At 40.8% G+C, this 21486-nt stretch overlaps 3 protein-coding genes across 3 annotated transcripts; 2 read left to right on the top strand and 1 right to left on the bottom strand.

The window, feature by feature from the left end:
- Positions 1-537: 537 nt before the first annotated feature.
- On the bottom strand, positions 538-9950 carry slc2a10 (solute carrier family 2 member 10). The gene is made up of 6 exons (XM_080026470.1): positions 9661-9950; positions 8458-8529; positions 6220-7497; positions 5405-5527; positions 3670-3805; positions 538-3251 (listed from the first exon to the last, which is right to left on the bottom strand). Exons 2-6 carry the CDS (start codon positions 8459-8461, stop codon positions 3155-3157), a joined length of 1638 nt encoding a protein of 545 aa, XP_079882596.1. The 5' UTR covers positions 8462-8529; positions 9661-9950; the 3' UTR covers positions 538-3154.
- A 1733-nt stretch (positions 9951-11683) lies between these two features.
- On the top strand, positions 11684-13527 carry tp53rk (TP53 regulating kinase). Its single transcript, XM_080025878.1, has 2 exons — positions 11684-11905; positions 12507-13527. Exons 1-2 carry the CDS (start codon positions 11701-11703, stop codon positions 13016-13018), a joined length of 717 nt encoding a protein of 238 aa, XP_079882004.1. The 5' UTR covers positions 11684-11700; the 3' UTR covers positions 13019-13527.
- A 1113-nt stretch (positions 13528-14640) lies between these two features.
- LOC307250092 (ubiquitin-conjugating enzyme E2 variant 2-like) lies at positions 14641-21155 on the top strand. The gene is made up of 4 exons (XM_080027051.1): positions 14641-14677; positions 15894-16042; positions 17635-17760; positions 20888-21155. Exons 1-4 carry the CDS (start codon positions 14659-14661, stop codon positions 21032-21034), a joined length of 441 nt encoding a protein of 146 aa, XP_079883177.1. The 5' UTR covers positions 14641-14658; the 3' UTR covers positions 21035-21155.
- Positions 21156-21486: the final 331 nt, after the last annotated feature.

The raw sequence follows: 21486 nt of genomic DNA, 5'->3' as shown, positions 1-21486 counted from the left end.
AAAATAAACACATGTTTTATTTATGAGGTATTTCTGATTTGTTTGTCTGGTCAATATAGAACTCTTCTCTAATTATGAATTTTTGTTTTTATGCATTTTTTATTTTATGTTTTTACCTTCTCATTTCATAATTTCTAATGCCAAATGTGACACCAAAAGACAGGACAAAATCCATGGTCTTTGTCAAAGAAAAAACATTATTTCTCTGAATGAAACCTATTGCATTGTTGCGTTTTCAAAGACACCCTTAGTTTTGAAAAGTTATATAGGAAATGATTCAAACGACATGCAAGCAATGTGATATCAGCTGTATGCATTATCCACTGACAAAAATTGTAATGTTTGCCTGTAGGGGCTGATGTGGTGACTGATTCCTATTGAAATACATTAGTCTGAAAATCCTGCTGACTGTCACCATGAATATTGACAAATTGTGTCTATAGATAACATTTTGTGAGTTTTTTTTCCCAAACTGCTGTGACTGACCATAACCACTACTTATAAAATGCAAATATTCACTCCAGTATCTATCACTTTTATTGTAGAGACTCGAGGTCCATTTAAAAAGACATACAACAGACAGTATATAGTTTTTAACAGTGAAATCCCCCTAAAATGTCACATGAGAACCAAATCTGCATTACCTAAAGGGCCAAGTAGGAGGAGCCACGAAAAAGTCCAAGTTTCACAGTTTCTATGAGTTGGAGTGTAAAGGAATTCTTTGTTTCAGTAGATTCTTCTTTGTGTGTAGTTTGCCACTGACTGTGTCTAGACAGGTAGAGACCAGGGGCCGTATTCACAAAACATTTTAAGGCTAAGAGTAGGTCCTAACGTGCTGATTTAGGAGTAACTCTCAAAAATAAGGGGCGTCTCACTCCTAATTTTAGGACTCCTAACTTTTTAAGATAAGTGTAATTCACAAAGCATTTTAGCGCTAAAACTAGCTCCTAAATCTATGAAAAGCTAGGAGTCCTCGAGAGGACTCCTAAGTCACTAATAGTAAACCACAGACACTCATTTGATGGCATTTTGGAGAGATTTAATGCTAGTGAGCTTTACAAAAGGTACCTTAATAGCTGTAAGGGTTTAATGATCTTAGTAAAGCTATATTTAGAAAGTATAGACACATTTATATTTATTATATTTATATACATTTTTTTTATTAATTATTAAGTTCCTTTTCCTGCAGTTGCTTTGGGTTTACGATGCACTGAAAGTTACTGTTGGTGTCACGTTTGGGTTTAATTTGTTACTAGAGTAGGCCCATATGTGGCGCTTCCATCTCCTCCATTCCACAGGTCCGCTACTGTATAGTTGCGTGTCTCGCCTTTTTCCTTCCGCATGCACTTTACGATTTTGCCAGTTGTTGTTTCTAAATTGTGAATTTCCTGGTTTATCGCTGTCTGACTATTGCTGCATAGTCCGCCGTTGAGGGAAATACAGTGAGAGTGCATGGCGTGCAGCTGTTCAATGAGGATATTTTTTCCGATTCAAATCATTGTAAAATTGTAAATGAATAGACCTATGTGGCGCTATTGTAGGTTAATTGTGAACGAATGTGTGGGAAACCCTGCAGTATCTTGGTTTCATGTTAAATCAGTGTCACTTGTCATTAATTGTAGCCTATATAAAAACTCTTCACTTTAATACAGCGACACAATATGTATATCTCCCACAGTGGTTCTATCATAAACTCACTCTTAGCTCTCATTCCCTCTCAGCCAATCACTGTGGGCATAGAAGGTATGAACATGACATCATCCATAGCAACAGGGTCAACACCGCCCTCTAGTCTTAGTTTAGGAGTCCCTCCCATTCCTTAGTAAAAGTTGGTCTTATCAGCTTTGTGAATAGGTTTTAAGAAATGACTCCTTACTAAGAACTTTTAGTGCTCCTTAGGAGTACTCTTAGCGCTAAGATAAAATGTTTTGATAAAACATTTTAAGGCTAAGAGTAGGTCCTAACGTGCTGATTTAGGAGTAACTCTCAAAAATAAGGGGCGTTTCACTTCTTATTTTAGGACTCCTAACTTTTTAAGATAAGTGTAATTCACAAAGCATTTTAGCGCTAAAACTAGCTCCTAAATCTATGAAAAGCTAGGAGTCCTCGAGAGGTGTCCTAAGTCACAAAGAGTAAATCACAGACAATCATTTGATGGTGTTTTGGAGAGATGTAATGCTAGTGAGCTTTACAAAAGGTACCTTTAATAGCTGTAAGGGTTTAATGATCTTAATAAAGCTATATTTAGAAAGTATAGACACATTTATATTTATTATATTTATATAAAAAAATATTTATTAAGTTCCTTTTCCTGCAGTTGCTTTGGGTTTACGATGCACTGAAAGTTACTGTTGTTGTCACGTTTGGGTTTAATTTCCTACTAGAGGCCTATATGTGGCGCTTCCATCTCCTCCGTTCCACAGGTCCGCTACTGTATAGTTGCGCGTCTCGCCTTTTTCCTTCCGCATGCACTTTACGATTTCCCCGGCTGTTGTTTCTAAATTGTGAATTTCCTGGTTTGTCGTTGTCTGACTATTGCTGCATAGTCCGCCATTGAGAGAAATACAGTGAGAGTGCATGGCGTACAGCTCTTCAATGAGGATATGTTTCCGATTCAAATCATTGTAAAATTTAAAATGAATAGACCTATGTGGCGCTATTGTAGGTTAATTGTGAACGAATGCGTGGGAAACCCTGCAGTATCTTGGTTTCATGTTAAATCAGTGTCACTTGTCATTAATTGTATATAAAACTCTTTACTTTAATACAGCGACACGATATGGATATCTCTCACAGTGTTTCTATCATAAATTCACTCTTAGCTCTCATTCCCTCTCAGCCAATCACTGTGGGCATAGAAGGTATGAACATGACATCCTCCATAGCAACAGGGTCAACCCCGCCCTCTAGTCTTAGCTTAGGAGTCCCTCCCATTCCTTAGTAAAAGTTGGTCTTATCAGCTTTGTGAATAGGTTTTAAGAAATAACTCCTTACTAAGAACTTTTAGTGCTCCTTAGGAGTACTCTTAGCGCTAAGATAAAATGTTTTGTGAATACGGCCCCAGGTGTGAAAAAAGCGCTATATAAGTGCAATCCATTTTCCAAAACACTTGTTCATTGATTCCTGTCAGCATTCGTTACAATGATCAAATGAATCACCCCGAGGTGCTGACTTGACAGTGCACTCTCTGGTACTGTGGGGCAGTGTTCCTCCAGCCAATGATAGTGCAGCACTCCTCATTGTGGTAAAACCTGCAAGACACCAGTCAGGTACAAGTCAAGTCAACTTCATTGTCAATTTATGCTAAATGTGCCAGAAATTCAGAGGAATACAAATTAAGTCTCTCTCTGACCCACGGTGCAATACGTACAAAAGATCAAATAAGATGAGTAATATACGATGAAAAAATTCTAGATAGGACATAAAAAGGCCAAACAAAACGGTATAGAATGTAATTCAATTGAAAATGTGCAATATGAAGAAGAACATTATTTACAATATGTGCAATAAACAGATAACTATCAATTTGGAAATGTACAATAAAAGGGCATGACAATGTGCAGACTGAGGCCGGGATAAATATTGAATGTAGAAAGCACAGATTTAGGTGGTAAGTGTCCCTGAGTGTCTCTTATAAAGTGAGCACAAATATAATACAGTTAATCTTACTTGTTGGTCCGCAGCTCCTTGTCTATCTGCTCCAGAGTCTTCCCTTTGGTCTCTGGTAGCATGAAGTAGAAGAAGACTGCAGCGGCCACAGCACTGATTCCATACAACAAGAACACCCCCGACAGACCAATGGCCTCTGTTGATTCATAAAAAAATACAGTTCCCTCAACGATGCAAGGCCATCATTTAACTTTTTAACATGTAGGGTATAAAACATCCCACGAAATAAGCATTGGTAGGGGAGATGCTCTACAATGTTATATTGGCCTCAAAAGAATCCAGTGTACTGAGCTCAATAAGTTAGAAATAATGAATAGCTATTTTTATTTTCTCTGACTCGTTTCAAATTTACAGAAGAGTATTAGGGTCACGGGAGAGAGAAAGAAATTAGATTAAGTTTTTCATTGTGTGCTTTGAGAATAAAGACAAAATGTTTTGAATTAAGCCGAATACAATGGCGGGCTTAAACTTGACAATTACAGACTGATGTAAAGCTATTGGGAGGATTGAACTTCCGGGATCAATAACTCATAAGAAAAACGTTATTCAAACTCAAACCACTAATAACTGTGCTGCACTGTATTTGAGTGAAGGTATTGAATATATTTTCTCTTCGGTGTTGCGCTTTTTAATTGGTTCTCGGTAAATATCTTTCAAAGACAAATCTACTTGGAAATCATTAAAATTACTTGCATGTGCACCAAGAAAAATGCGTAATATAATTTGAATTAAGAAAAAATGTAATTCTAAAAATTCAAACTTGCAAATTGCTTATTATATCGTGATTCAAATAATTGCTTACTAACTGATATATAATTATTATTATTTTTTATAAAAGGCCCATCATATCCTATCTTATATGGTTATTCATACACATTCAGTTTGCATTTTGCTCTCAATATTTTTATTTTACGAAAGGATCACATGACTGTTGTTTGTGTGGAAAGTGTCTTTGCATCTGTCATCTCACTGTTTTGATAAGACGGCACACAACTTTACTGTTTTGGTTGAGTCTCATGGCTCTCATCAAAATCCAGTTTTGTCCATTGAATCAGCCGAAACCCTATCCTGGAAATCCAGACCCACATCTAGAACGACGTAGGGTCTGGCCACGAGCAAAAGACCTTCCCAACTCAAGGGGCAGCACCAACGCATGCATTTCAAATACCACTGCACGCAAATGCACGTAAATTGAACTTTTGCCATAGTCGGCAAAACAAAAAATATATCTTTCTCGCAAATGAAAGATTTGAGTGCCATCTTCCAAATCGTTAAGTGACGAAGCCAAAGCCATTTCAAACTCAAACAACGTATCAGCATCCATCTTTGTTGTTTACTATCACAACTTTGACGGCGCTTGCGCAGCACTGTCGTCATCCTGTTATGCCCGCCCCAGAGCCCCATAAATAGGGCCCGCCCATATCAGATAGAACGATTTGATTGGTAGCTCCGAATTTGGTTCATGTCTAGACCAACAGGCTGAGCAAATTAAAATTTGCCAGCGGCAGGTCTGGATTTCCAGGCTACCAAAACTCTGTACCCAGCACCAAACGGCTAACAAAGTATTTTAGTCATTCTTGTTGTCAAAACATTATTATTGAGGACCCATTGGCTTACTGGACAATATTGATGGAGCTGAAGCATAATTTATGTATAGTTACAGTATACCTGAACTTTTCCCTACTGTGAAACTAGTCAATGTGTCTGTTTTGAAAGAATGTATGGGGGAACTCACCGATACAATTCAAGAAGGTGAAAGTGACCAGCAGGTTGGCGCCCCAGTTGAAGCAGTTGGTGAAAGCGAAGGCCCGTCCTCTGATAGAAGCTGGGAATATCTCAGTCAAGAGAAGCCACGTCACTGGGCAAAGAAAAAAATTATGTTTCATACCATCTTTAACAGCCATTATCGGAACTACTACAGCACATATTAACTCAACTTTACATTATCGTTCTTAGAACTATTCCGAATGGTATTAGAGAAAGATGTGTTAATATTCTGTTAATTGTCTGACTTGTTTTCTTAAAAACATACCGAAAAGGCATTTTTAAGACCTGTACATAGTATTTTTGGATATATAAAATGAAAAAAAAGGCTGTATCCAAAATCTGTTCTATAAAAGTTTTGGACACTAAGTAAGTAAGATATTGACAAATTCAATGATTTCTGAAAAAAAATGTAATACAAAAATATAATGTTTTAATGTAAGTATTTGTGAGTATTGTTTTAATCAACTGGCAAAGTTTCATGATGACATCTATCAGTAAGACAAATTTCATTTTACCCTATTCACCTGCAATGTCTCGTCTTAAATGAATATTTCAGAATAAAAACGCTATATTTTATCAAAACTTAAAAGAGAATGGGAGCGCTCTTGTAGCCCCCCTCCTCTTCACAGCAGACTCGGGTTACTATCCGACTCATGGTCGTTCTCTGCATGTTATTCCCCTCTCTGCCCCATTTCATCTCTGTCTCTCCACAACTTTCTAATAAAAATGCCACATACAAAAAAAACTTAAAAGAGAACAATATTAAGTGAATAATATACAAACATGGTCCAAATCCAACGGAGTATGCACTGACAACAGCCATCATGCAGAAAAGAATGATCCAGTTGACCACTCGGCTATGGACGCTAGGAGAAGGCGCCTGCGGAGTGTTCAACAGTGGTTTCTGTCTAACTTTATCAAGGACAACATCTCCATCTTGCGTGATGTTCTTCAGTTGTCTTTGGCTCTCCTCAACATGCGTGTGAAAAACTGACAGATTACCCACAGTTCCTTGAGGCAGATCTGTCCTGTTAACGTTGTAGACCGTAGAATGACAAGGCCTCTCAGCATTCATCCCTGAGTTTCCACTGAGGAGTCCTATGGTGATCAGACCCAGGGCCATGACGGAACATCCTGCAATCAGCAGAGGCCTCCTGCCCAGCCTGTCAGTGAAGAACATGGAGGTCAGAGTGGCCACCACCTTGACCGACCCCAGGCCCACCGACGCCAGCACGGCCGAGGCGTCGCTCTGAAAGCCCACCGCGTGGAAGATTGTCGAGGCGTAGAAGAGAACGTTGGGCTGGCCCGTGAACTGCTGGAAGAGCACCAGTCCCAAGCCGATCACCGTCCTGGTCCTCATGTTGTTCTTTCGCTGAAATAGGCACATTGTGTTGTTCTGAAGCTTGTCCTTTTCTAATACCTTGGAGTCGTCTGCGTCTTGGTTTTCAACGGTGCTCACAAGATCTCCCTCGGTGTGAAAGCCATCCCTTTGGCTTAACGATTCCTTAGCGCCAGATGGAAGGAACCAGACGCAGAGCAGCTGGATCAAGGCTGGTACCACAGCCAACCCAAACATCCACTTCCAACCTCTGGTAGAGTCAGACAGGATGTAGTTGATGGCGTAGGCTGCCAGGATGCCCACGGTGATCCCGGCCTCGTACAGCGTCACCAGAAGGCCCCTGCGTTCGGGTGTGACCATCTCTGAGACGAAGATACAGCAGGACATTGAGGATATACACATGGCGAAGCCCACAGTGAGCCTGCCCAGCACCAGAGCACAGTAGGAGGTGATGAGGGTGAGTAGGCTGCCGGTGAGGATCAAGACGTTGCTGAGGATGATGGAGCTCCTGCGGCCACGACGGTCGATCAACACGCCCCCCACCACGGAGGCCAGCAGGGCCCCCGTCAACAGAGAGCTGACCAGAGCCCCCTGCTGGACACATGACAGGCTGAACTCTGCCCGCAGCTGCAGCAGAGCTCCGGAGATGATGCCCAGCTCATAGCCAAAGACCAGGCCGCCCACAGTGGACACCACACTGGCCAGCAGGAGGATGGAGTAACCTATAGGAGGAAGGAAAACATGCAGATGGGTTAACCTCTTGAGTTGAGCCCTCTTAACAAAAGTCCTTCATATACATTTATACATTAAAATAAACCCCTCAATTAACATCTCCCTTTGGTGCTACTTCCATAAAGTTTGATTGTTCTATTATTTTGCCTTGTTTATTTTTTTCTATTCAATTTTAAGTCACTGTTAATACATTTTCTCTGTGTGTACTGTGAAGTATGGCGGGAGCTATAACTGCATTCCATTATGAAATCTATGCTGTAAAATGATGACCTGGCCACACTGTGTGCGCTTAAAGAAATCGAAGGGAATATAAACAAAGCGAGCCCGCACAATATACATAAAATGGCAACATCTACATTTAATATTGCGCATGCTCCTTTACAAATAAAGTCGTTACAATTACAGTAAATATTTTTTTGTACATCCGATCTCAGAACGGTTTTGACATCAGTTGGAAGTATTTATTTAGTTATGTTTTCAAATGAATGATACACATATTTATCAAACTGTTGCGCAGCTGCTTCTCACATTAACCTTGAAGTGGATCATGTCTGTCTGTGTCTATTGAGACAAATGCTAATGATGCTGAAACCCAGATGAAAGCTGCTGCATATGATTACTGATCTTCCATTCGTATGTGAATAATGAAGCTTAGAGCGGCACCAACAGATACAGTCTATATTAAACAAGAAAGAATCATTTTCTTTGCAGGTTTGATTTACGTTCAATTAGTTTCTTACTGATGACCTCAGAGGCTTTGGCACAAAATGGGAGCTCTCAGCAGATGGGTGGCTATCTACAGGTCACAGAGGAACTAATGCATTTAAATAATGTGTTACTTACCTTTTTGTTACTGAACATCAGAGTTCAAATAAACAGTTTTAAGGATAACATTCCTTACATACTGTAAGTGCTTCACGGTGGAAATCACCCAATTACAAGGAACTTACCCATTGCTTCCTGTTAGGTGAACATTTGAGTCAGGCTGTGCAGGTCTGGATACACCTTTTAACAGACATCCTCTGAAATAAAAGAAGAAAGATGAAATTGTAATCATAAATAATACAACAGACAATCTCCAGTTTGTGCAGTGCTGTCCTCGGGCTGGCACCCACTGCTCGTGCTAAAGACAAGACAAGCCCAAAATGAGCTTCTTGCAGCCCCGTCGCCATGACAACCTTTTTGTTGATTCCCCATGATTTCATTAGGGAGTCCACTTGAGATGGGCTCAACAACAACACATGGCCCTGGAGCAATCAGTCTGTCTCGTATAAAAAAAACAGAAATATCCCATCACCTGATACTGACAGAGCAGTGAGGAATGTGGCGTGTCCACTCTGTCTCTACACCAGCGTGGATAAGGAGCACCATGTTGCTCCACAGGAATACACTGGGAGAGATGGAGGAGTGAAACAGCACGGGGAAAACTTGGGCCTATTTACAGGTGCATTTGATATTAATAGAATATCATGGAAAATTTAACTTTTTCCCTTAACTGTATTCAAAAAGTGAACCTTTTTTCATACTCTAGATTCATTACACACAAAGTGAACTATTTCAAGCCTTTTTTGTTTTAATTTAGTTAATTATGGCTTTGGCTTAAAGCTGAAATCTAACATCTCATAATATTAGAATATTACATGAGACCGATCAAAATATGGATTTATAGAAATGTCCACCGTCTTAAAGGAATGTTCATTTACATACTCAATAGTCGGGGATCTTGGGGATTCATTTGCATGAATTAATGCATTATTATTGAAGATTAAAGAATGGCGCATCAAAATCCAAGCAGGCATCTTGAAATTCAGGCCATTGTTAGCACATGTTGAAAAGCTACAGAATCTTTTCTGTTTTACTAGAAACTACTTTTATTGACAGTTTTTTTTACCAACTAGTATTTTTAACCTTGTTAATAATAATATATACATATATATATAATACAATGTCCATAATATGGGCATTGTATTATTATTTTGAAGTGTTGACAACATAGCAGTTTTATGTTGTTGCTGGTCAAGCATGAAAACAAGCCTACAAGTGAATTATAGTAGGCCTATTAGGCTAGCCTATAGTGCTTGAATAGCCTATCCTAAATGAACCACTGGGTCTATCTCGCCCGTTTTCTCCTTCTTAGTTTCATAGAAACACACCTTTTGCCTTAGCAGTTACCATCTTCTCCACAGCCTCCTCCTTCGTGGCTCGTGACAGTTTCCAGTCAAAGCTCCTTGTCCCGGACAGCTGAGCCGTTATTCGCCTCCTCACACCGGGAGTCCGTCCACTGATGTTCAACGCTATAGGCCTACCTGATGCAGCGGTTTGCTCCACCGCTGGCTGAGGAACAGACAGTGCCCGATCTGCCACTCTAACCGGCTGCAAACTTCATGATTTAATTGATAAGATATCCGGGAAGAGAACTGAGCTCACTGGGAGTAGAACTGGTTCTTCAGACATTCCCGTGGTTAAACTATGTGGAACTCCAGGAAGCCTAGGCTACGTGGCAGGCAGCAGACAGTAGTGTCAAGTTGCAGGAGGAAAACTTCTGTGGCGAAGTTTGGACGCCAGAGGTCGACAGCTGTCCAGCCGTCTCCAGGGAGGACAGACAGGCAGGCCCGACACAGTTCACACCAGCACGCACTGGCTTTACGATCGGATCAATTCATTTAAAGGCATAGAACTGGATGTGTTTCATAATGGACAGCAATGCAGTGAGGGAATGTCTCAGCAGAGCACGTTCACTTAAGTAGGCGAGGCCACGTAACCATTTCATGCATGTTGTGACAAAAAAAAAACATCTTGGCAACATGATGTCCTATGCGTTACAAAGGCGTAGCATGGGATATGAAGTCACTGCTAAAAATATGGAATGTTATGTTTTTTTAATACTATACTATGCTATGTAGGCATAGGCTAAGCTATAATTAATAATGTTTTTTTTTGGCTAAAAAAAACCCCAGCAAAACACATAGGGAACAATTAGAGGAAAAAACTCAAAGTGGTATTTACAACTGTGGGTACATGTAAGCGAAAACCTTGTAACTGTTGTTAATATGAGAAAACATTCACTGCTGATAATATAACAAATTAATTTCACTGCCCTCTGGTATATAATATTCTCAACCACTCTGTACTAAATCTTTGACATTTGTCTACATAAGTCACTCAGTATAGCTTCGAAAAGGCATTTTATTGTATATAATTCATGTATTTAATTACAAACATTGAAAATATACAGGAATTCCTTCTGTTCCTGTAAATGCAAAAGTGAATTTAACAGTGCAAAATAAACTGGCCTATTCCTAAAAACGTGATCAAACGCAGAGTGATGCTTATGCTATTGACTCAATCCATGAGGCTATATGGCAGCTATATTTAGTGCTTGATTGCAGTTCCATGTAGCCTAACCCATAGCAGGACGAGGAGAAAAGCTTGGAGCATCCTTTCAGACAGCTCACATCCTCTATTTAGCCAATTTCAACTTTGCATCCTTTCAGACAGCTCACATCCTCTATTTAGCCAATTTCAACTCTGCCCTCTAGGAGGCGCTGTATAGCCCCTCTGGCTACTAGAATATATAAAAAAAAACAATTTGTTCCAAGTGCAATCACTATTAGCGTATGAACTCAACAAGTGACCGATGAGATGCAAGCCTCAGGCTGACTTGTTATTGTTGTATATCTGTTCTTAATGTTGTATGTCTGCTTAACTTGTTTGTTGACATGTAATGTGTGTTACATCGTGTTGTCTTAAACCGTTTGAATGCATTGTTTATGTCTGGTTAGGTTGGTGATCCAAAGACAAATTTCCACCCCGTTAACAATCTATTCTATTATACCCTGTTCTATGCTATGCTATGCTATGCTTTTCTTTTCTATTCTATTCTATTCTATTCTATTCTATTCTATTCTATTCTATTCTATTCTAACTGCCCCTCCCAAAATGAAAATAAGACATTTTAGGCAAAAAAAATCAACTATTCGTTTGGATATTTAGTTTTAATATGTTTGTCTTCGATGTGGGAATAGTTAAAGGAGTAACTTTGAGTTTTTTCTCCCGCTAGGTGACATTTCCCCTGTGGGCGTGTGCTAGCGGTGACTGGCCGTTAGGTGGCAGCCTGACCGTGCAGAGGAAGCTTAGAGGAGCGCACAGTAGAGGAAGACCATGCGGAAGTAAACGTGACACAGGAGAGAAGCATGGCGGTGCCTGAGTTCCTCAGTAAGGCACAGTTAATAAAGCAGGGAGCAGAGGCCCGGGTTTACCGGACTGAGTTCCTGGGAAAGCCGACTATAGTTAAAGAAAGGTTCAGGAAACGTTACAGACACGCGCTGCTGGACGAGAAACTGACGCACCGCCGGACCGTGCAGGAGGTGCGCTCCATACTGCGCTGCCGCAGAGCAGGTCAGTGAATACACAGCACAGTAGCCTACTGAGGAAATTAAAGACATCCAATAAAAGCAGCTACATTCACCCAACTCCGGCTCGGCTTAACACGAGAGCGAACTTGTGTGACCAATTTATTCAAGTCATCTGTCATTGCTGATTAGTCCATTATTGATGAATAGTGTGAATAGTGATCCTCCTCCTCAGTGTTGACAATCCAGAACTAATCATTCTTGGCAATATTCTGAAGGGTATTACAGAAGGATTTGTTCATATGTTGTTAATTGCCTAATGTATGATATCATTTATCCTTAAAAAAAAGCTGAAAATGTGGGCTCTGTTATACTTTGTAGCCTACCTGTACTAAATTATTTTTGATATTATGAAATATCAATGAGGCCGTTTCCAAAACCTGTTCTGTATAAACTTTGGATGATATTAAAGTGAAATCAATATTTTAACTCTGGCTTTATCCAACATCTGGATTTTAGTTTTTTAAAAGGGATGCAAATGTACACATCAAAGTGAGATATTGCTACAATTGTTGTTACCAAGTTCACCTGCAGTGTCTCAACAAAACAGTGACTCTCCTTCATCTCCTCCTCTTCTCCTCACTCAGGCATCCCTGCCCCTGTGGTCTATTTCGTGGACTACAAATCTCACTGTATCTTCCTGGAGGAAATCGTGAGTTCTGTGACTGTGCGTGACCACATTGCATCCAGTCAGCAGCAGCAGCAGTCTGATACGTCCTGTAAGAAGAAGGGGGCGGGGCTCGACGGGCTGGCTGAGCGGATTGGTCAGATCCTCGCCAAGATGCACGACGATGACGTCATCCACGGAGACCTGACCACCTCCAACATGCTGCTGAGGCCTGGTCCAAAGGAGGAGGAGGAAGAGCTAGACCTGGTTCTAATTGACTTTGGCCTGAGCTACATCTCTGCTCTGCCCGAGGATAAGGGCGTGGACCTGTACGTGCTGGAGAAAGCCTTCCTCAGCACCCATCCCAACACAGAGGCTCTGTTCGACCAGCTAATCAAGAGCTACGCCGCATCGTCCAAGAAGTCACCGGCCGTCATTAAGAAGCTGGACGAGGTTCGGCTGAGAGGCAGGAAGAGGTCCATGGTGGGATGAGGAGTAGCTGTGCTTTGTACACAGGGACAAGCCTCTCTTATTGTAAGGCCTCGTTTCCACTGAGCGGCTCGGTTCAGTTCGGTGTAAGGAAGGGTACCAAAACAAGCGAACTGTCACCTTTTGGTTGGGGTACCAAGTCGTCCCGAGAGGGTGGAGCTACACACTGCAGTTTGTTGATTGGTCGACAGAATCATCCTTTCCGTGCGAGAGATAAACCGCCATGTGTAGTCGTGTGTATATACTCTGACCGTGGCTATCGCCGTACATCATAAACCCCGCCTACCAAGTAAGGGTAATGCCAGCAGTGGAAACAAAAGCCAGATCTAGGGTTACCGTGCCGAACCGAACTGCTCAGAGGAAATGAGGCTAGATAGTCTAAAACATGTTATAATAAATTACAAAGCTGTATGTAAAGCAACATCATGACATCATAAATGTCTTGTATCATAAATGACTTGTAATAAAATAGAAAGAAGTTTACTCTTGTGAGGCAGATATAATAAAACAAGATGAACTTTGTACTTTTTGGAACCGTTTGTCAATTGTGTTTTACAAAAGAAAATGTCTTTATTTAGACATATGCTCCCTCAGGTCCGTTCTAAAAAATGATGTGGAATTATGTGCTAATAATTTACAAACACTACGTTATTACATTTGTCCAACAGGTAATCAATAATGCATGAGATTGTGGAGGCACCTACCTGCATCTTTTGGAGCCTCTCTTACTCAATAGTGTAGTCTGGATTGTTTTAAAGGTACTAGAGTAATCAATATCATGATACTCATAGTGCTGCCTGCTTTGTTCAGGTGAGAGTATGTCCACTGAAGCAGGTAAATGTTTGAAGGGCAAAAATGTAAAATAGAATGTAAAACTACAACTACTGCCTGGCGGTAGTTCTGAAATAGAAGCATTCTTTCAATGGTTTTAAAGGTGGAAAAAGTAGGTTAGTTGAAAAAATTTGAAAGCGAAAAGTCATAAAGCTAAACTTATTATCGTATATTACCACATGGCCACATGTTCAAGTCGAATGAGAAATTGGTCCATGTTTTTGGCTGTAGGCTATTTCTTATAGGTTTTAGTTAAAGGATAGGTCAATTTACTTTATTTCTTTTTTTTAGGTCTGGTCAATGTCAACTCAAGACGTGTTCACACCAAGTGAAACGTTTTTCAGTGTTAGCAATTACGCTAACTATTGTAAAATCAACCTGAACCAATCCATATTGTCCAGTAGATGGGGAACACGTGCTTCATATAGGCATTGACTGCTGTCTTTGCTCATAACGTAGGAAAGTGCAGCGCCAAGTTAAAATCAAAGGCCATTTCAATTTATACTATTTGCATTTTACCCATAGACTGTAAAAAAATACTTTTACCCCACTGTTATTTAAAATAATCTCCAAGAACTGCCCAAATGCCAGACCAATATTGTTTCCTATACGTCACAGTGAGTGAGAGCGCGTGCATAGGGTTCATCTTGAGGGCATAACTTTATATCAGTGAGTATAGCCTTACGGAAATAAAAATATTACGTGTTGGAAAAAAGAAAAAGTTAAGATTTTTTTTTTCAGAACTTGTTTGTCGGACGGCGTACACGCGTCAGTGAACACTGCGTGCGCGCTTCCGTAAAGCATAGATAAAGATGGCGTCCGCCGGATCAGGTAAGACGATTTCAACGACAATTCAGACAGTTTTTTTCGTTGTTTTGGCTTCATATAAACACTTTCCAACATGTCACTTTAGCTGCATGATAGTTAAACAACACCAGGGAGTTTTGACTGTAGTTAACGACTCCTTGAAAGGAAACGATTGTCATATACGCTGCTAGCTAGCTCATTCGCTAGCTAAGCTTGCCGACAGTCTTTGAACAACACTCAGGCAACTGCCTTGATGAAGCATTATGAAGTTTGCCGCCCGGACAAAAGGCTCCATTAGAATGTAATCTTCATATTTGTCTATACCTATTGACGGCCGTGTCTGGCTCGCTGATTAGATGCATTGTGTTGTGAAGTTAGCTGGCTGCTCTGCGCATGGCATTCCGGAAGAAATGCTCAAAGAGTACTCAACCAAAGGTATTTAGTCAACGCGGTGTTTGGCAGCTATACAACACAGTCCTAGTTGCCTATTAAATATGAAAGTATTTCCTAAACGGGTTGTTTTTACATGAAATTGTTAAATAGGTAACTCCATAAACGGGTAGCAAAGAGAAATATGTAACGTCACCCTTATCTACTGCGAAGCTACTTGCTACATCTTTGCAAGGATGGACTAACTAGTAAACATTTTGTCAGTGATGATAAAATAACATTCAGATGTTTTATGTGCACTTTTGTACCAATTTTGAACAAGAATTCCTAAAAGCAATCATACACGACAGGATATCTTCCGATAGGTTACACCCGAGGGTTTTAATTAGTCCAGTAACAGGTTATAAGAAGAGCCATAAGCTAGGTTTCAACAATGCATTCACACACATCACATAGCCAGATATTTATAAATAAATACAACAGTTTGAAAAATTGGTCATTTTAGTGTGGTGAGGAGGTTGAAAGAGGATTCTATGTTCATATATGTTTAGGAAGATTAGGAACCACTAACGGATATTGCTCAATTGAAAATATATTTTCCATGTTCTTAAGGTATCTTCCTTTAGGTTAGCTTAGCTTTGTAGACAGCAACGTTGTATGATGAGTATGATATGACTGTATTTTGTCTCAGTGTGTCGTCATCATTGAATTATCCTCTTTGTGTGTGTGTGTGTGTGTGTGTGTGTGTGTGTGTGTGTGTGTGTGTGTGTGTGTGTGTGTGTGTGTGTGTGTGTGTGTGTGTGTGTGTGTGTGTGTGTGTGTGTGTGTGTGTGTGTGTGTGTGTGAGAAGGCGTGGTGGTTCCCCGTAACTTCCGTCTTCTGGAGGAGTTGGAGGAGGGTCAGAAGGGCGGAGGAGACGGCATGGTGAGCTGGGGCCTGTGTGATAATGACGACATGTCGCTCAGTCACTGGAACGGAGTCATCTTCGGCCCTGCCAAGGTGATGAGAGCATGTTTTATTAAGTTTATTTTTCTTTAACTTTTACAATAAAACAAAGACACATACACACAATGCACTTAAAACAACAACAGAAGACACAACTAAAACATAGCTTGAAGGTGGATTGCCTAAACGTCAGTCAGTAGTATTAAGGATAAAGCAGTTGATACAGAGTAAAATAAAAATGAAAGAATACAAACATCAGCAGAGCACATGTCATGAAGCTGTTAAGTATCTTCCAACACTGTTAAAAAATGGACTGTCTTTTTCTGATACTGTCCTTTTGAATTCTGTTTGTTAAAGCTAATCTGTTCCATTCCTAGCAAAAGGAAATTATTTGGTTCAGCCACCTCCTGAAGCAAGGGGCCAGTGGAGGCTTCCAGTTTATTAGTATCAACATTAGTAGTAAGATTCAAAGTGGCACAGTGGTAAAGGAATACATTTCGATGTTAGTAGACTGGATGCAGAGGCAGGAAGTTAGTGTGGGTGTAGGGTGACTACTAGAGCACTGTAGCTGTTTGAAAGGACCAGCAGCATCTTATTTTCAATGCATTCAAATGCTCCAAACCAGCTTCACTCTTCACACAGACCCTGCACTGGTGTTTCCTGTCAAACTGACTGAAGAATGTGCTACGATCACTGATGTTGTGAATAGACGTGTACAGGTATAACCAGTTAGTAAATCAGAAGGACAAATCATTAAACCAAAACAGTTAATTTTTGTTTTGACTTTTAATAACATTTTAAAATGGTTTTAATCTGTTTTGGAGACACATTTCTTCTAATCAAAAATAGCAAACTATTTAGAAATGGTTAAAAGTTAGTCTGCAGAATTTGTGTGTGTGTGTGTGTGTATTTTAAATGGATTCCCTTTAATCTGCTCTTGACAGAGTAGAAATACTGTAAATAAATGAATGCCTGACTCTCAAGCCTGAGCTCAGCACGCTAGCTCAGATCATTTTTTACAAACAAATTAAAAAGATAGCTGTCTGTTTGTCATCCGTGCATAGCCTATAGTACGGTCCAAACTTTTTTTGAAAGGTCTACAATGATAATTTGCCGTTGTGCATCTGTTTAGAACCTTTTGTAAACGTTCACACTCCTACAATACACAGAATGATGTACATCAAGCAGCTGTAATCAGAGCGGCTACTTCACTTTGTAAGGATGTTGTGCATCTCTTCACCTAAACACTGCCACCACTAATGCTTTCAGTAATACAATGGAACATCAGTCATCGCTGGCTGAGCCCTGGTCTTTAATTAAGCTATTTTAAACATGCATGAATCATCTGGCTCTTACCAACTCATAACGTATATTGCAATTGTGATAAACAGGAGATGTTGTGAGGGTCTGGTCAAAAACTTCGAACAAGCATGTTAGGAGACAGTGAGACTGAACATTGTGTTGTCCGCCGCTGTTCCAGGGTCAAAAATAAACTTTCTAGCTAAATTAACAAATGGGATTCATTAATGGCAACAAATTAATTTAAATTCTTCATTAGGTTTAAGTCATTTAGTGGCCTCCATACACATTTCCATTGCCTTGCCTCTCACTGTTGGCGCTAACCTGTCCTCCTTTCTTGAATGCAGACTGTGTATGAGAGCAGGATATACAGTCTGAAGATAGAATGTGGACCCAGATACCCGGACCATCCCCCTCAAGTCCGCTTTGTCAACAAGATCAACCTCAACTGTGTACACAACTCAAACGGTTTGGTGAGTACTCACATTTCACCATGGATTCACAATGCCTGTCTGATCGACTCACTAACTCCTAGTCTCCACCAAAAGCATCTTGCGTGTCCGTTGAAATGTATGCGCGCCAGGGATGGAAATTAACACCCGCCACACGCCAAATGCGGGTAGATTTGCGTGCTGGCGTGTAAATTGTGTCACTTCACCCGCCACTGTGTCGGGTAATACTTTCCAGTCAGGTCCGATCTAATTTGCATATTTAATACATTCGTCATGAACATGATGACAGGGCGCTACACAGTTCAACAGTTTCTTTTTGCCTTTCTAGTCGAACTGAACTACGGCGCGATCCGCTCCGCTAGGAAATACTATCTGCGAGTTAACGTGTGGAGGCATAAGTCGACAAATCAATCGACTTACTTTGCCCCCTTTTTTTCTTCCCACAGCAGAGGTTGAGGTGCTGAAAATAAAGTGAAAACTGCGCTTTTCCTTTAAGCAGCAGAGCTGCCGCCGTTGTTACAGTATTTGCATCAAAGCCCTAATGGTAATACAAATGAGATGCTTTATTTAAACGCTGTCCGTGCTTAGAGGTGATTTTAATTGTGTCGGCTGAAACAGAAACTAACGGAGGGATTCGGCTCACATACAGTCCCTTGAGTCGCGCAGTCAGTTTGCCGACATGGCTTTGTATTTAAGGCTCGAGACATACAATCAGATCGCATACAAACAGGGAAGCCTTTCCCATCGGTATCGCTAACGGGGAGAATATCCCCGGTTATTATTTGAGCCTCAAACCACAGAGTTCTTCCCCGTGCGGTGGCTCGCGCACTCACTAATGATCTCACGGTGAAACGCTGCTTTGCTCGGACGAAGGCATCGTGTGTTTCTAGATGATTTAACGTCATAGTCTCAGACGAGCGTTTAATATTATGCTGCATCTTTTGCACTGCACTGTTTTTTATCAACAGTGAAAACATGGTCCCACACCGGACTCTTATGTGTAGCTGATTACTTCATGCACGCACCTTGCAGAAGTGACGCTCCTGCAGCGCGCTCTCGACCAGACGTGACACGGTGACATCTCCCATTAATAAAACGGCATAACTCCCTGATTTTCAGATTTCTATTTTTAAATTCGACTTGAGCGCAAGTGGAAAACCGGTCAATGTGTCGACACATTCACATCCCTAATGCATATGGAGAAAGTGATAAACAATATCAACATTTCATATCATTAACTAAAAAGAAAAAAGAAATCTAAAGGTAACTTCAATACTGTATTATAATTATTGACTAAATGATGAAAAAAAGGTGTCTGCAGGGCCAGTGAAAATATACAAGGGGCCAGTAAAACTCGGATCTATTGGCCAAGCGGGCCAGTTGGGAAAAAAAGTTGAATTGAACCCAGAGTATATATGGAGTTCAATTATACAATGTTTTGAAATAAAGATGACGTGTATTGTGTATCATATATAGTAAGAGTGTACCATTTAATTTGCAACTCAGTTCCTTGGTAGCACCTACTTACAGTACAAATGACTTCTGATGGAAAACATTTGTATGAAAAACACTTTCATTAGCTATTCTTACTATTGTATTGTTTAACATTAACGCATATATTAAAAAAGATATTGCGTATAAAAAGTGGCTGGTAAAAAAGATGAGTGGCTGGTAGATTTTTAAATCTACCTGCCACAGTGGCTGGTAGGCAAAAAAGTTAATTTCCATCCCTGATGCGCGCGCATGAACGCACCACTGAAGCGACTGACCCGTCTTTTCAGTGTGTTTCAAAGCGTCGAAAAACAAAGCAGGAGCCAAACTTTCTGTGCTCTGAGCAGTTTCCCTTGTGTGAGTATTCCTTATCAACTTTTCTATCAACACTGATGCAATGAACCGCAATAAAGGAGAAAACATGGCGTCAGAAAGGTCAGATAATAAAATAAATCTAGATATGTACCTAAACTGACGAGATCTGAATGAATGAATACTAGGTTGCAAAATGGAGATAAATATATGTTTTTAGTACCTTTTTTTTTATTGGTCATCAACCTGGCGTTTACCCATGTATAGTCCAAAGAATTGGATTGAAGCGGAAAACCTCCCGCTTCAGGTCGCGTTTACGTGCGTGTGCGAGCAGCTGAAGCTCTCGCCTCACGAGGCTGGTGGAGACAACGGCATAGATTAACGTCACAGCGTTTTTCGCACGCTTAAAAAAACGCTTCCGTAACGCTTTTGGTGGAGACTTGGGGAAAGTCAATTCCTTCATTTCAAGTGTGTCATTGTTTTTGTTGGGGAATTAAACTAAACTAAAGTTGTTCAATTCTCAGGGCTCCAGGCACATTTTTATCAGGAGCACTGCTGAGGCACAAGCAGAACATTTGGGAGCACACTTTAAATCCACCTGCAGCGTATTTTATTCATGTCCCCCAGTAATAAATAAGTAATACATAGACAACTTAAAGAAATATATATTATTTCTGCTAACGGAAGAATAAATTACATTTGACATGGTGTGTCTGCTGCAGGTGGCTGGGGGCAGCCATCTAGTCCGACTGGCTGAGTGACTGCTGTCAGTGTTGAGGAGGCGCAGCCCTCGCTGTACTCTGCTCTCATGAACTCGGTTGTAATGTGAACCTCTTGACAGGGGTGTTAAATGCTTTTGCAGGGATTTGTCAATATAATCATTCCCCAAAATGTTCAGTAAAAAGTAGTTGTCACAGGTTGAAGTTTGAATAATTAAGTTTCTATGGGGGTCTGGAAAGTTGCCATATATAATGACAAAGTGGCCGAGTTGGCAACATTGCTGTTATGTTAAAAACGTGACGAGAGCGTGACACAGCGATGATTGACCCCCCCAACACACACACACACACCTCTCTCTGTCTCTCGCGCACGCACATACTCGCTCCCTCCTCATTTTTCAATATGCTGAAAGATAGATAGACAGACAGATAGCAGCTTGTGCTGGGAATGTCAAGGTAGCTTATCTTGCCACTACAACTCCACCCTAAACGCTTTCAAATTCCTAGCTGAACTGGTAAAGCTTTGAGGAGGCCCTGTTGCTATTAAAGACATCCTGTTTCATGAAGGGAACTAACTTGTCTAAAATATGCCCTCTTCTCCACTCTCTCCTTCTCTCTCTCTCCAGGTGGACATAAAGTCGATGACGTCGCTGTCCAGGTGGAAGACCTCCTACAACATCCGCACGGTGCTGCAGGAGCTCAGACAGCACATGATGCTCAAAGAGAACAACAGGCTCTCACAGCCGCCCGAGGGACAGGTCTACAGCAACTGAGGCCACACACACACACACACACACACACACACACACACACACACACACACACACACACACACACACACACACACACACACACACACACACCACCCCCCCCCCCACACACACACACACACACTGCATCCTTAACACTTAACATTGACTCTACCACTTTTAAAACTACACAACTATCATGTAATCCAAGACTGGATCCTTTCTTTACTTGGGGAGGGGCCCAGGTGAACTCCTATTTCCTCACCTTGTGCCCAAGTCATCCATTAAAAGTTCATGTTGTGTAGACCAGATATATTACTAAACAAACAATACTGTCCCATCTGACACATTTTTTAAAATCATCTTTGTGTTCTACATCCAGATTGTAAAAATAAACAAAATGACCCTGATTGAGTGGACCAGTTATGTGTGTGTGTGTGTGCTCTGGAATTTTGACGAAGTGGTGACGGTTTAGT

Source organism: Ammodytes marinus (genome assembly GCF_949987685.1).
Source record: "Ammodytes marinus genome assembly, chromosome: 4".
Lineage (NCBI taxonomy): Eukaryota > Metazoa > Chordata > Actinopteri > Uranoscopiformes > Ammodytidae > Ammodytes > Ammodytes marinus.
Note: the sequence above shows the minus strand (reverse complement) of the source record. Positions and strands in the feature narration are given on the sequence as shown.

What these genes read in the sequence shown, in the direction of transcription:
- slc2a10 (XM_080026470.1), bottom strand. An exon ending in CTCCGTTGGATTTGGACCAT is followed by an intron (nt 5,528 to 6,219) that starts GTTTGTATATTA and finishes TTCTTTGCCCAG; the next exon opens with TGACGTGGCTTCTCTTGACT. An exon ending in CACCTTCTTGAATTGTATCG is followed by an intron (nt 3,806 to 5,404) that starts GTGAGTTCCCCC and finishes ATGAATCAACAG; the next exon opens with AGGCCATTGGTCTGTCGGGG.
- LOC307250092 (XM_080027051.1), top strand. An exon ending in TCATCTTCGGCCCTGCCAAG is followed by an intron (nt 16,043 to 17,634) that starts GTGATGAGAGCA and finishes TCTTGAATGCAG; the next exon opens with ACTGTGTATGAGAGCAGGAT. An exon ending in TACACAACTCAAACGGTTTG is followed by an intron (nt 17,761 to 20,887) that starts GTGAGTACTCAC and finishes CTCTCTCTCCAG; the next exon opens with GTGGACATAAAGTCGATGAC.
- tp53rk (XM_080025878.1), top strand. Translation starts at nt 11,701, where the DNA reads ATGGCGGTGCCTGAGTTCCTCAGTAAGGCACAGTTAATAAAGCAGGGA. An exon ending in ACTGCGCTGCCGCAGAGCAG is followed by an intron (nt 11,906 to 12,506) that starts GTCAGTGAATAC and finishes CTCCTCACTCAG; the next exon opens with GCATCCCTGCCCCTGTGGTC.